General features: G+C 49.6%; 1 protein-coding gene across 2 annotated transcripts in view; it reads left to right on the forward strand.

Moving 5' to 3' along the window:
* SPATC1 (spermatogenesis and centriole associated 1) overlaps nt 1-12252 on the forward strand; it is a 28185-nt gene that overhangs the window by 9260 nt on the left and 6673 nt on the right. The window contains exons 2-4 of one of the 2 annotated variants that reach the window (XM_037023349.2): nt 8205-8837; nt 8962-9489; nt 9603-9742. In XM_037023349.2, coding sequence (XP_036879244.2) covers nt 8205-8837; nt 8962-9489; nt 9603-9742 — 1301 coding nt within the window. The remainder of the gene's footprint in view (nt 1-8204; nt 8838-8961; nt 9490-9602; nt 9743-12252) is intronic. The other variant, XM_073230326.1, reaches the window with a different exon arrangement.

Genomic DNA, 12252 nt, shown 5'->3' on the forward strand with positions numbered 1-12252 from the left:
GGGGTCTGGCCCCTCTGTGCTCCAGGGCCGCGGGGGCGGGTCCGAACCGGGAGGGGCTGCGCGGTGGCCGCGGAGGGGCTCTGCGGGGCCCGCTGCTACCCGGGGCTGCGGGACGGAGCTGCGGGAGGAAACCAGAAGCGTAGCTAAGTGTTTTAAAACATAAACTGGATTTGTGAATCTGAGACATTATTTTTTTCACTTTGAACAGACTTCCTGGGCCCTAACTAATTCTTCCTTATAAAATAAACATAAATAGAGCGAACCTAAAATTCCCTTTGAGGGTCTATTACTGCACCTAAACGTAGGAAGATTTCAACTCACAAATCTAAATTTGCTAAATGCACATTAGTAAAAGGTTAAAACCATCAACCCCTAGAACACAAACCTTTGAGCCTGAAATCAAACAGAGGCTGGTCGTGGGCTCCTGTTAGAACTCCTGTTCACACGTGTATGTATGTGAACTGGCATAAGTATGACTAGTGCTCCCCAAACTCAGGTGCCCCCATTTCCCAGCCACAGATTTCTGCAAGGCTCTCCTGAGATTCTCACCGGTGACCCTGTTTGGTTGCAAACCCTATGGACCCTGAGGCCACCAGTCTTGGCCCTGAGGAGTGGAAACACACCCCTCTGTGCACTGTGCCCACAGAGCAGCGGTGCATTTAATTGGCCCCTGAACAGACGAATATGTATTTCCTGCAATCCTGAATGCCTGTGGCCCCAATTAATCATTTTTAAAATAACAACTGTATTGAGATACAATTCTCATACCACACAATTTGCCCATTTAAAGTGTGCATTTCAATGGGTTTTCGTATAGTCACAGATAAGTACAGATATCACAATTTTAGAACTTTTATCATCCAAAACCCCTTTAGCTATGACACTGCCCACTCCTCAGCTCTAAACAACCACTCACCTCCTTCCTGTTTTCATGGGTTTGCTTTCTGAACATTCCACAAATCCTGCATCTGCGGCTTCTGTGACTGGCTTCTTTTACATAGCATAATGTTTTCAAGGTTTATCCATGTTGTAGCGTGAATCAGTACTTTTAGTTGGGATTAGGAGTTTTTTTGTTTGTTTTATGGTTGAATAATACTCCATTAATGGATGTATACCATCCTTTGTTTATCCATTCATCAATTAATGGCCTTTTGAGCTGCTCCCTCCTTTTGGCTGTTAGGAATAGTGCCGCTGTGAACATTCGCCTGCAAGTTTTGAGTGGATGTATGCTTACATTTCTCTTGGGTGTATATAGGAGTGGGAACTGCTGGGTCCCATGGTAACTATGTACAAATGTTTGAGGAACTGCTGGATTGTTTTCCAAAGTGGCTATACTTTTTTACATTTCCACCAGCAATATAGGAGTGTTCACATTTCCCCATGTCCTTGCCAATATTTATCTTTTTGATTACAGCCATCCTAGTGGGTGTGAAGTGTCGTCTCACTGGTTTGGATTTGCATTTTTCTGGTAACTAATGATGGTGGACATCTTTCCTGTGCTTATTGGCCACTCGTAAGTATATCATCTTTTGAGAAATGTCTGTTCAGATCCTTTGTCCATTTTTAAATCGGGCTGTTCGTCTTTTTATTATTTAGTTATAAGAGTTCTTGATACAAATCATCAATATACGACCTGCAAATATTTTTCTCCTATTCTGTCGGTTGTCTTTTCACCTTCTTGATGGTGTCCTTCAAAACATAGAAGCTTTTAATTTTGATCAAATCCAACTTACCTGTGGTTTCTTTTGTTGCTCATACTTTTGGTATCATATCTAAGAAGCCATTGCCAAACCCAAGGTCGTGGAGCTTTACACCTCTTTTCTAACAGGAATTGTGTAGTTCTAGCTCTTACATTTAGGCCTTTGATCCATTTGAGTTAACTTTTGTATATGGTATGAAGTAAGGATTCAACTTCATTCTTTTACATGTGGAAATCCAGTAGTGCTGGCACCATTTTTTGAAACGATTATTTTTTCCCCATTGAATTATCTTGACACACTTGTGGAAAATCAGTTAACCATAGATACATGGGTTTATTTTGGACTCTCTGTTCTAGTCCATTGATCTACAGGTCTATGCTCACACCAGTGCCACACAATCTTGATTACTGTAGCTTTGCAGTAAATTTTGAAATCTATTTGAAAGTGGATACTCTGACTTATTTTTTTTTTCATTTTTTTTGAGGGTGGGAGTAGGGTGAGTGGGTAAAGTGCAGGGTGGCTAACTGGCAGTTCTAAGGATGGCTTCCCTCTCTCTTTTCAATATTGCTTTGGCCATTCTGGTCCCTTGACATTCCGTATGTACTTTAGGATCAGCTTGTCAGTATCCACTTAAAGGCCAGCCGGGATTCTGATAGGGACTACATTGAATCTGTAAATAAACTTGGGGAGTATGACCATTTTTTTAAATTAAGGTATCATTGATATACAATCTTATGAAGGTTTCACATGAGCAACACTGTAGTTACTAGATTCCCCCCATTATCAAGTCCCCACCACATACCCCATTACAGTCACTGTCCATCAGTGTAGTAAGATGCTATAGAGTCACTACTTGTCTTCTCTGTGCTGTACTGCCTTCCCTATACCTCCCCTACATTATGTGTGCTTATCATAATACCCCTCAATCCCCTTCTCCCTCCCTTCCTGCCTGCCCTCCCTACGAGCTTTCCCTTTGGTAACTGCTAGTCCCTTCTTCGGGGTCTTTGTGTCTGCTGCTATTTTGTTCCTTCAGTTTTGCTTCGTTGTTATACTCCACAAATGAGGGAAGTCATTTGGCACTTGTCTTTCTCTGCCTGGCTTATTTCACTGAGCATAATACCCTCCAGCTCCATCCATGTTGTTGCAAATGGTAGGATTTGTTTTCTTTTTATGGCTGAATAATATTCCATTGTGTGTATGTACCACCTTTTCTTTATCCATTCATCTACTGTTGGACACTTAGGTTGTTTCCATTTCTTGGTTATTGTAAATAGTGCTGCAACAAACATAGGGGTGCCTATGTCTTTTTGAATCTGGGATATTGGTTTCTTTGGGTATATTCCTTGGAGTGGAATTCCTGGGTCAAATGGTATTTGTGTTTTTAGTTTTTTTAGGAACCTCCATACTGCTTTCCACAATGGTTGAACTAATTTACATTCCCACCAGCAGTGTAGGGGGTTCCCCTTTCTCCACATCCTCTCCAGCATTTGTTGCTGTTTGTCTTTTGGATGGTGGCCATTCCAACTGGTGTGAGGTGATATCTCATTGTAGTTTAATTTGCATTTCCCTGATAATTAGCGATGTGGAGCATCTTTTCATGCGTCTGTTGGCAATCTGAATTTCTTCTTTGGAGAAGTGTCTGTTCATATTCTCTGCCCATTTTTTAATCAGGTTATTTGCTTTTTGGGTGTTGAGGCCTGTGAATTCTTTATATATTTTGGATGTTAACCCCTTGTCGGATCTGTCATTTATGAATATATTCTCCCATACTGTAGGATGCCTTTTTGTTCTATTGATGGTGTCCTTTGCCGTACAGAAGCTTTTCAGCTTGATATAGTCCCACTTGTTCATTTTTGCTTTTGTTTCTCTTGCCCAAGGAGATGTGTTCAGGAAAAAGTTGCTCATGTTTATATTCAAGAGATTTTTGCCTGTTTTCTTCTAAGAGTTCTATGGTTTCATGACTTATATTCAGGTCTTTGATCCATTTTGAGTTTACTTTTGTGTATGGGGTTAGACAGTGATCCAGTTTCATTCTCTTACATGTAGCTGTCCAGTTTTGCTAACACCAGTTGTTGAAGAGGCTACCGTTTTCCCATTGTATGTCCATGGCTCCTTTATCATATATTAATTGGCCATATATGGTTCAGTTTATATCAGGGCTCTCTAGTCTGTTCCATTGGTCTATGGGTCTGTTCTTGTGCCAGTACCAAATTGTCTTGATTACTGTGGCTTTGTAGTAGAGCTTGAAGTTGGGGAGCATAATCCCCCCACCCCACTTTATTCTTCCTTCTCAGGATTGCTTTGGCTATTCAGGATCTTTTGTGGCTCCATATGAATTTTAGAACTATTTGCTTTAGTTCGTTGAAGAATGTTGTTGGTATTTTGATAGGCATTGCATTGAATCTGTAGATTGCTTTAGGCAGGATGGCCATTTTGATTATATTAATTCTCCCTGTCCATGAGCACAGGATACTATTTCCATTTTTTGGTGTCTAATTTCCTCAGGAGTGTCTTGTAGTTTTCAGGGCATAGGTCTTTTCACCTCCTTGGTTAGGTTTTTCCTAGGTATTTTATTGGTAGTATTACCATCTTAACCATAAGTCTGACAATCCACGAACATGGGTTGTTTTCCCATTATTTAGATCTTCTTTAACTTCTTTCAACAACATTTGTAGTTTTCAGAGAATACACTTTCCCTTTCTTTTAAATTTATTCCTAAATATTTTACTCTTTTTGATGCTATTTTCTTAATTTCCTTTTGGATTATCCATTGCAAGTGTGTGGAAATACGGTTGATTTTTGCAGACAACAGTGATTCTTGCACTCTGTGTTCTGAGGACCACACACTGCTTCAGAGAGTGACATGCCATCTGACTGGACTTGGGTCTCGTACGGCTGTCTCAGGGGTCACAGCTTATGGGGTAATTTTATGGCCACTGCCTCCTGTGATCAGATTAAGGTCTCAGTGCTCAGGGCCCCAAACTGGAGTTGAGTCGGCCTCAGTTTGTGTCCTGACCAGATTTTTCTTCATCTAGTTCCATCTCTGCTCACACACGCATCATTTTCTTCACATTTATTGAGCACTTTCTCTGGCTCAAGCTCTGCTCTAGGCACTGGGAAACAGCAGACTGACAAACCCCTGCCTTCAGGGTACCCCCATTCTGATGGAGGGAGGTGGGATAAGCGATGAGCCAGTGTAGAGCATCTCACACAACGATGTAAGTGCTAAGGAGGAAATAGTCCAGTACAGGTGGAAGGGACAGCCGGGGCCAGGAAGCCTGTGATGTTCAATAGAAAACCTCACGGAGGAGGCCAGAACTGGAGGATGGGTGGAAGGTGGGGGCCTGCTGTGCACACTGGGAGAGTGTTCCAGGCAGAGGGAACACCAGTGCAAAGACAGAGTCCCGGGTGTGCCTGGAACATTTAAGGATTTGCTGGGAGGCATGAGGGGTTGGAGCAGTGGGGGCGAGGGGGAGGTGGGGAAGAGCAGGTTCAGAGAGGGGATGGGCCGATCACAGGGGCCTTGAACGCCTGGCGCTCACAGTAGGCTCGCAAGCTGGTGGGTGTTCTACCTGGAACACTCAGGCCCATGTTTGAGGGAAAAGGCCCACATCAGGGGACCAGCCAGGAGGCCCACAGTGATCCAGGAGGCTGACGATGGTGTGGACAGGGCTGAGGCCATGCCAGGAGTGTGTGTGTGCTTGATTCTGGGTCGATGCAGAAGTGCTGCAGACAGATTGGGTGCTGGGTGTGGAGACAAGGCTGAGGCTGGCTACAGAAAGGGAAGAGCTGCCCAGCGACAGAGCCCCAGGGCTGCAGAGGAAGCTCAGGAAGTGCCAGGCTGGAGCCCCCAGAGGAGCCCCAGGAAGAAGGAACTCAGGCCACTGAGTCTGGGGTCCATCCTGAGGAGTGACCGTGTGTGCAGCTGGTCCCCAGTGCCTGAGCTGCATCAGCTCGCAGGGGCAGAGCAGGCTCGATGGGGAGCTTGGGGCTGGCCCTAGAAAGGCACATGAGGAAGCCAGGTGACCAGGAGCCTGACGCCGAACCAAGACAGGATTTCAGCGAGGGGTCCCCAGGAGCACGGGGCCGCCGGTGCCTGACAGCTATTTGGATGGAGGGAGGGCAGGAGCCTGGCTGGAGAGGGTCTAGGAGGGAAGAGGAGAAGGTGGCCTGAGGCAGTGAGTGCGGACGACACCTCAGAGATTCTCTGAGGTACACTGAGGAGACCATGGGAGCTGGGAGATCCCTCAGGTAGACACCTGGGTCCCAGCCACCAGAGCCTGGGAGGACTCGACTGTGCTGTGAGCGTTTCCCTGCTGTGTCAGGGACAGATGACCCACCACAGCTTTTTTTCCGCCACCCACAGGATGCTGCCCAAGTGGTACTTTCCCACATCTTCCAGACCCTGGGCTCCCCTCAGAGGAAACAGCCTGAAAAGGGCAAACACGCCAGCTCCGCTGCCCCCTCCCACTCCGTCCTGCGCTCTTCCCCACCAGGCTCCCTGACATCTGCCCCGAATCTGCCCTGGCAGCTGGTTCTTCTCTTTCACGGTCCTCCTCTCTGTGGGCTACTTCTCTCTGGCCCACAAGCTTTATTGTCTCTTTGATCCTAAAGCAAAAATTTCCAAAAAGCCAAAACAAGAAATCATGAGAGACAAGACTGGTTGATTTAATATTGCAATTTTAGTGCATTTGTTTGGAAAGACGTAACAAAACTTAAAGTGAAAATAAAATGGCAGGACATCTTGCCACACGTTGTGCAGTGTTGCATCTGCAGAAATTTAAGTACCATGTGCAGAGGCTTCCAAGGGAACGTCAGAAAGTTCTGGGCTATTTTAAAGGCAGATTTGGCAGTGTGCATTACGAAGCTCTAAAATGTCTGCTTTCAGGGAAAAAAATTGATTGTAAAGATTTATGTAGTAGAATGATTTGTCTTAAGGAAAATGGAATCAATTTAAATGCCCAGCAATTGGAATAGTCTTAAAACAATGGCACATGCACACGGTGGAAACCACTGCAGCCAGAGCAGGTGCTGTTTTCAAAAAAGGATGATGCTGTCAGTGGCCGCCTGACATGGTGACGGCAGAGCTGGCCGGTTGCAACAGAGACCAGATGGCCAGCAAAGCTGGAAATAATTACTACCAGCCCATTACAGAAAAAGTCTGTCAGCCACTGATTTTATAAACATGTGGAGAAAGTCATCAGGGCAGCACAGAGCTTTTCAATATGACAAACCATGGAATGACAGGACTACCAATGGTTTTCAATACTTTTTTACCATTGTGTATTTCCATTCTTTCCCTGTAATGAGTGTTAACCTTAAAAATAAAACTGTCAGTTATTTTATCAGCAAAAATGGGTTTGCTCCAGAATAACAGAGAATTGCAACTCCAAACAAACTATGGTAAACCACAGCGAAATCCGGAGAATAGAGAGAAGGCCCCTTTACAGAGAAAGGGGAACCTCGGGGCTGTTCTAAGCAAAAAACCCATTGGAGGAAACTGGGAGCCCACGTGTCATGGTTGCTCATTGGCTGGACTGTTGCCAGGGTGGTGGAAACCTTCCTCCCCGGGGCAGGAAGTGGAAGCAGCTAAAGCAGTTTTGTAAGGACTTCTTCCTGTGGGGCCTGCAACTGAGGAAGATGGGGTCCGCCCAGAGAGCTCCCCCTGCTGGACACAGACACACGGGGGGGCGGGGCGCACACGTCAGTGATGCTTCCCTTAATCAGTTTTCACAGGTGCATGTACTGCTTTGATAAACAAAAAAAATGTGGAGGTTTTCAATTAAATTGCACATTCACACAAACCTTCCCTGCTCCTCCCCAGCTTCTGTGCCTCTAAGGGCCTTCTCCCCCAAACAGGGGCCATTCATGGGCGCTCTCCTTGGGAACACAAGAAAAATGGGCTCCCAGGCCCCCACGCGGATGCAGGAAGTGTGAAGCAGCATGTCTGGGCCAATCACCCGCTTTCATTCATGGGGTCCACATGTGCACAGGGGCCAGGCACACCACTGGTGCCACATGAGGCTCTGCATCTGGCCTCCCTGAGGGTCCCTCACATGGTGACACTCTGCTGTCCCCCCAGGGATGGTGGTAGGAAACCTAAGCCACTGGTGGGAAACTCCTCCCTACCCAGGAATGGAGGGGTCCACCTGGCAACCTAGGGGTCCAGCTGCCAGGACACCCTCCTCTCCCTGGAGAGGGGTCAGCAGCTCTTTTGAGGGGTGGTCAGCTGTGGAAAATCCTTGTGGATGGGGGGCAGATGTTCAGAGAAGTGAGCCTAGGAAGAACAAAGTTGCCTCAAAGGACCCAGAGACAAGGAGCCACACCCTCCTCTGGGACCTGCTGAGCCCCCCACAGATCCCCCTGGGAGGCAGAGGGGTCATGCACAGCTGGTCAGCTCATCAGAGGCAGAGCGGCACCCTGGCCAGGCCCTGCCCCAGCGGGAGAGAGCCCCTCCCCCAGGGGCCCCCCTAGGGTCTCAGTGCTTTCTCTGTGTTCCCCCAGGTGTCTTCCTGCCCCCATCCCAGGCAGCAGTAAATGAACGCGTCCTGGAAGAAGTGGGGATTATGGCTCTGACGCCCCTGGCCGACATGCTAAACAGCCGACAGCCTAGCCCTGCTGCAGGCCCCATCGTGAGCCCCCTGACCAGCCCTCTCACCACACTGCTGCCGGACCCAGCATCCATGTCACAGAGCAACCTGCTCACCAGCCTCTTAACCGGCCCCCTGAGCAGCCACCTGGCCAGCCCCATGGCAGCGCCTCCAGCGGGCACCCTGGCCAGCTCCCTGGGCCTGCCCTCTACCAGCCCCCTGAGCAGCCACCTGGCCAGCCCCATGGCAGCGCCTCCAGCGGGCACCCTGGCCAGCTCCTTGGGCCTGCCCTCTACCGGCCCCCTGACTCCGAGCAGCTCGCCGGCGGGACCCCAGGCAGTACCTCACAGCAGCCCTCTGATGGGCCCTGTGACCGGCACAGTGGCTGGAGCTGCCCCTCTGGGTGTCTCTCAGAACCTCCTGGCAGACCCCATGAGCAATCTGGTGCTGTCGGAGGCCCCAGGGGTACGGATGGCGGCGCCGCTCCAAGGAGGCCCCTCCGGACCCCATCCCTCAGCTGGTGTGGGAACTGTTGCCACCTCCAAAGGTAACCGGTGCCGGGCAGGGTGGGGGGCGGGGAGAGGCCCTGGAGGCAGGGTGCCCCCACCAGGTCAGTCCCGGTCCTGCCTTTCTCTAATCCTCCTCTCCTTCCTGCCCCACCCCTTCACTAGTCCCTCTCTCCACGGAGCACCCCCGGCCGGCCCAGGACCCAGAGCCCCTCGGCGTGATGTTAGTGGGTGCGCCCATCCAGAGCTCCACCCCTGTCAGTACTGTGGGCGCACCCGTCCCCATGGCGGCCTTCAGCTATGGCACCTCGGATGCCCAGACCCAGCCTGGTGCCCCCCAGGAACGTGCAGTTCCTGCCCCTGTAACCACCCCCGCCGCTGCCTCCCCCACCCACGCAGCCCTTGCCTCTGCCCCCCAGGCAGCCACTGACTACACCCCGACAGGCACCACCCACACTGCCCAGCACTCCCCACACGCCGACACCCAGGCTCACCACTCTCCCACTCAGCCCGTGCCCACCTCCCACTCCCCTCCACGCAACCCCCACTCCCCACCTCGAACCCCGTCCTCCCTGGCTTCAGTCAGCGGCACCCGGGGCCCACGCATCGCGGACACGTCTCGGAAGAGCGTCCCTGAGCTGGAGCGGAAGCCGGCACACCGAGAACCCAGCAAGTTCCCTGGCAACCCCCGAGGTCGGGGAGGCAGTGGGGTTCACACGTCTGCGTCTGCGCGTCTCCCCCCCGACCCCCTCCTGGGCTGCTGGCCATGGCCACTGACCACTCCCTCTGCCCCCTGTCCTCCTCAGAGGCAAAGCAGCCGGCCTGGGAGAGGCTGGTGGGGGAGATGGCCTTCCAGCTGGATCGCAGGATCCTGGCCAGCATCTTCCCGGAGCGCGCGCGCCTCTACGGCTTCACGGTCTCCAACATTCCGGAAAAGATCATTCAGGTGTGTGTGGCCCTATTTCCCACTCACTGCAGGAGGGGCTGCCCTGGCACCTGGCAGGGGTGGGCAGCATGCTGACCCTTGAGGGGCGGTGGGGGGGCCCTGCACTCCAGTCAGGTGTAGCATGTCAGAAGCCAAGGGTGCCCCAAGACGGAGGAAGCACAGTACCCTGTTCTGGTGGTGCCTGGGGGCCAGGGCATCTGGCAGAGGAGCCTCCCCAGAGTCCTGTGCTCCCCCCTTCCCTGCAATGGTCTCAAGACAGCTGGCCCGGCTTTCCGGGGCCCTCCCAGACTGGCAGAACTGACACTTTCTGCTGCACCCTGTCAGTATCCTCAAGGGTCACTGGGGGGACATGGGAGGCAGGTCCTAGGGCCTCGGAGCAGCTGGTGGCCTTGTGGGGTTCATTCCACGGACTCCTAGCATGCCGTCCACTGAGAGGGTGCTGAGGCACACGGAAGGTGACGTTCCCCAAGTGGGCTTGGGCACATTCCTTCCCACTACTGGGGAGTCTCTCCAAGTCTCTGAGGAGGGGGTGTGGTCACGGGTGGGTCTGCACTTAGCTGGGTGCCCAGGAGGGGCTGCCCTGAGTGAGCACCTGCAAGCCCTCCCCTACTGACACACCAACAGGGATAGGCCCCCATCGCCTCCTCTGCCTTGCGGCCATTGGAGCCTCCTTTGGGAGAGAGATGGCCCTCTGTGCTCCCAGTCGTTCTCTCTCAGGCCATCTTTATCCATGGGCCTGAGGCAGGTCTGGTGTGTGCGTACTGCGGGTTCATCTGTGTCCAGGTTGGAGTCTGCATCCTCTTGTTAAGGAGTCTTTTAGTTAGGTTTTTATTTTAATGTGGTCAGAATCATGCCCCTTTTCCTTTATTGTTTATACTTTTCATGTCTTGTGTAAGGCTAGAGCAGCAGGGGGCAAAGGGTCGCTGCCCCTCCTCAGCCCCTCTCCCCAGCCCACCAGTCTGGTACTGTCCTCATCCCAGGAGGGCGATGGAGCCTGGGCACCCCTCTTCCTCCAGATTGTCTCAACTTCTCTTGGCCCTTCACTCATTTTTTTTTGTTGATATCATTAATGTACAATTACTTGAACAACATTATGTTTACTAGACTCCCCCTATTATCAAGTCCCCCACACACACCCCATTACAGTCACTGTCCATCAGCGTAGTAAGATGCTATAGAGCCACTACTTGTCTTCTCTGTGCTGTACTGCCTTCCCTGTGACCTTATGTGTGGTAATCGTAATGCCCCTTTTCCCCCTTATCCCTCCCTTCCCACCCATCCTCCCCAGTCCCTTTCCCTTTGATAACTATTAGTCCATTCTTGGTTTCTGTGATTCTGCTGCTGTTTTGTTCCTTCAGTTTTTTCTTTGTCCTACACTCCACATATGAATGAAATCATTTGATACTTGTCTTTCTCCACCTGACTTATTTCACTGAGCATAATACCCTCTAGCTCCATCCATGTTGCAAATGGTAGGATTTGTTTTCTTCTTATGGCTGAATAATATTCCATTGTGTATATGTACCACATCTTCTTTATCCATTCATCTACTGATGGACACTTAGGTTGCTTCCATTTCTTGGCTATTGTAAATAGTGCTGCGATAAACATAGGGGTGCATATGTCTTTTTCAAGCTGGGCTCCTGCATTCTTTGGATAAATTTCTAGGAGTGGAATTCCTGGGTCAAATGGTATTTCTATTTTTAGTTTTTGAGGAACCTCCATACTGCTTTCCACAATGGTTGAACTAGTTTACATTCCCACCAGCAGTGTAGGAGGGTTCCCCTTTCTCCACAACCCCGCCAGCATTTGTTGTTGTTTGTCTTTTGGATGTTGGCCATCCTTACTGGTGTGAGGTGATATCTCATTGTGGTTTTAATTTGCATTTCTCTGATAACTAGCAATGTGGAGCATCTTTTCATGTGTCTGTTGGCCATCTGAATTTCTTCTTTGGTGAAGTGTATGTTCAACTCCTCTGCCCATTTTTTAATTGGCTTATTTGCTTTTTGTTTGTTGAGGTGCGTGAGCTCTTTATATAATTTGGAATGTCAACCCCTTATCGGATCTGTCATTTATGAATATATTCTCCCATAGTGTAGGATGTCTTTTTGTTCTATTGATGGTGTCCTTTACTGTACAGAAGCTTTTCAGCTTGATATAGTCCCACTTGTTCTTTTTAGCTTTTGTTTCCCTTGCCCGGGGAGATATGTTCATGAAGAAGTTGCTCCTGTTTATGTCCAAGAGATTTCTGCCTATGGTTTTTTTCTAAGAGTTTTATGGCTTCATCACTTACATTCAGGTTTTTCATCCATTTCGAGTTTACTTTTGTGTATGGGGTTAGACAATGATCCAGTTTCATGCATGTACCTGTCTAGTTTTGCCAGCACCATCTGGTGAAGAGGCTGTGATTTCCCCATTGTATATCCATGGCTCCTTTATCATATATTAATTGACCATACATGCTTGGGTTAATATCTGGGCTCTCTATTCTGTTCCACTGGTCTATGGGT

Source organism: Manis javanica, chromosome 2 (assembly GCF_040802235.1).
Source record: "Manis javanica isolate MJ-LG chromosome 2, MJ_LKY, whole genome shotgun sequence".
NCBI classification, from domain to species: Eukaryota; Metazoa; Chordata; class Mammalia; order Pholidota; family Manidae; genus Manis; species Manis javanica.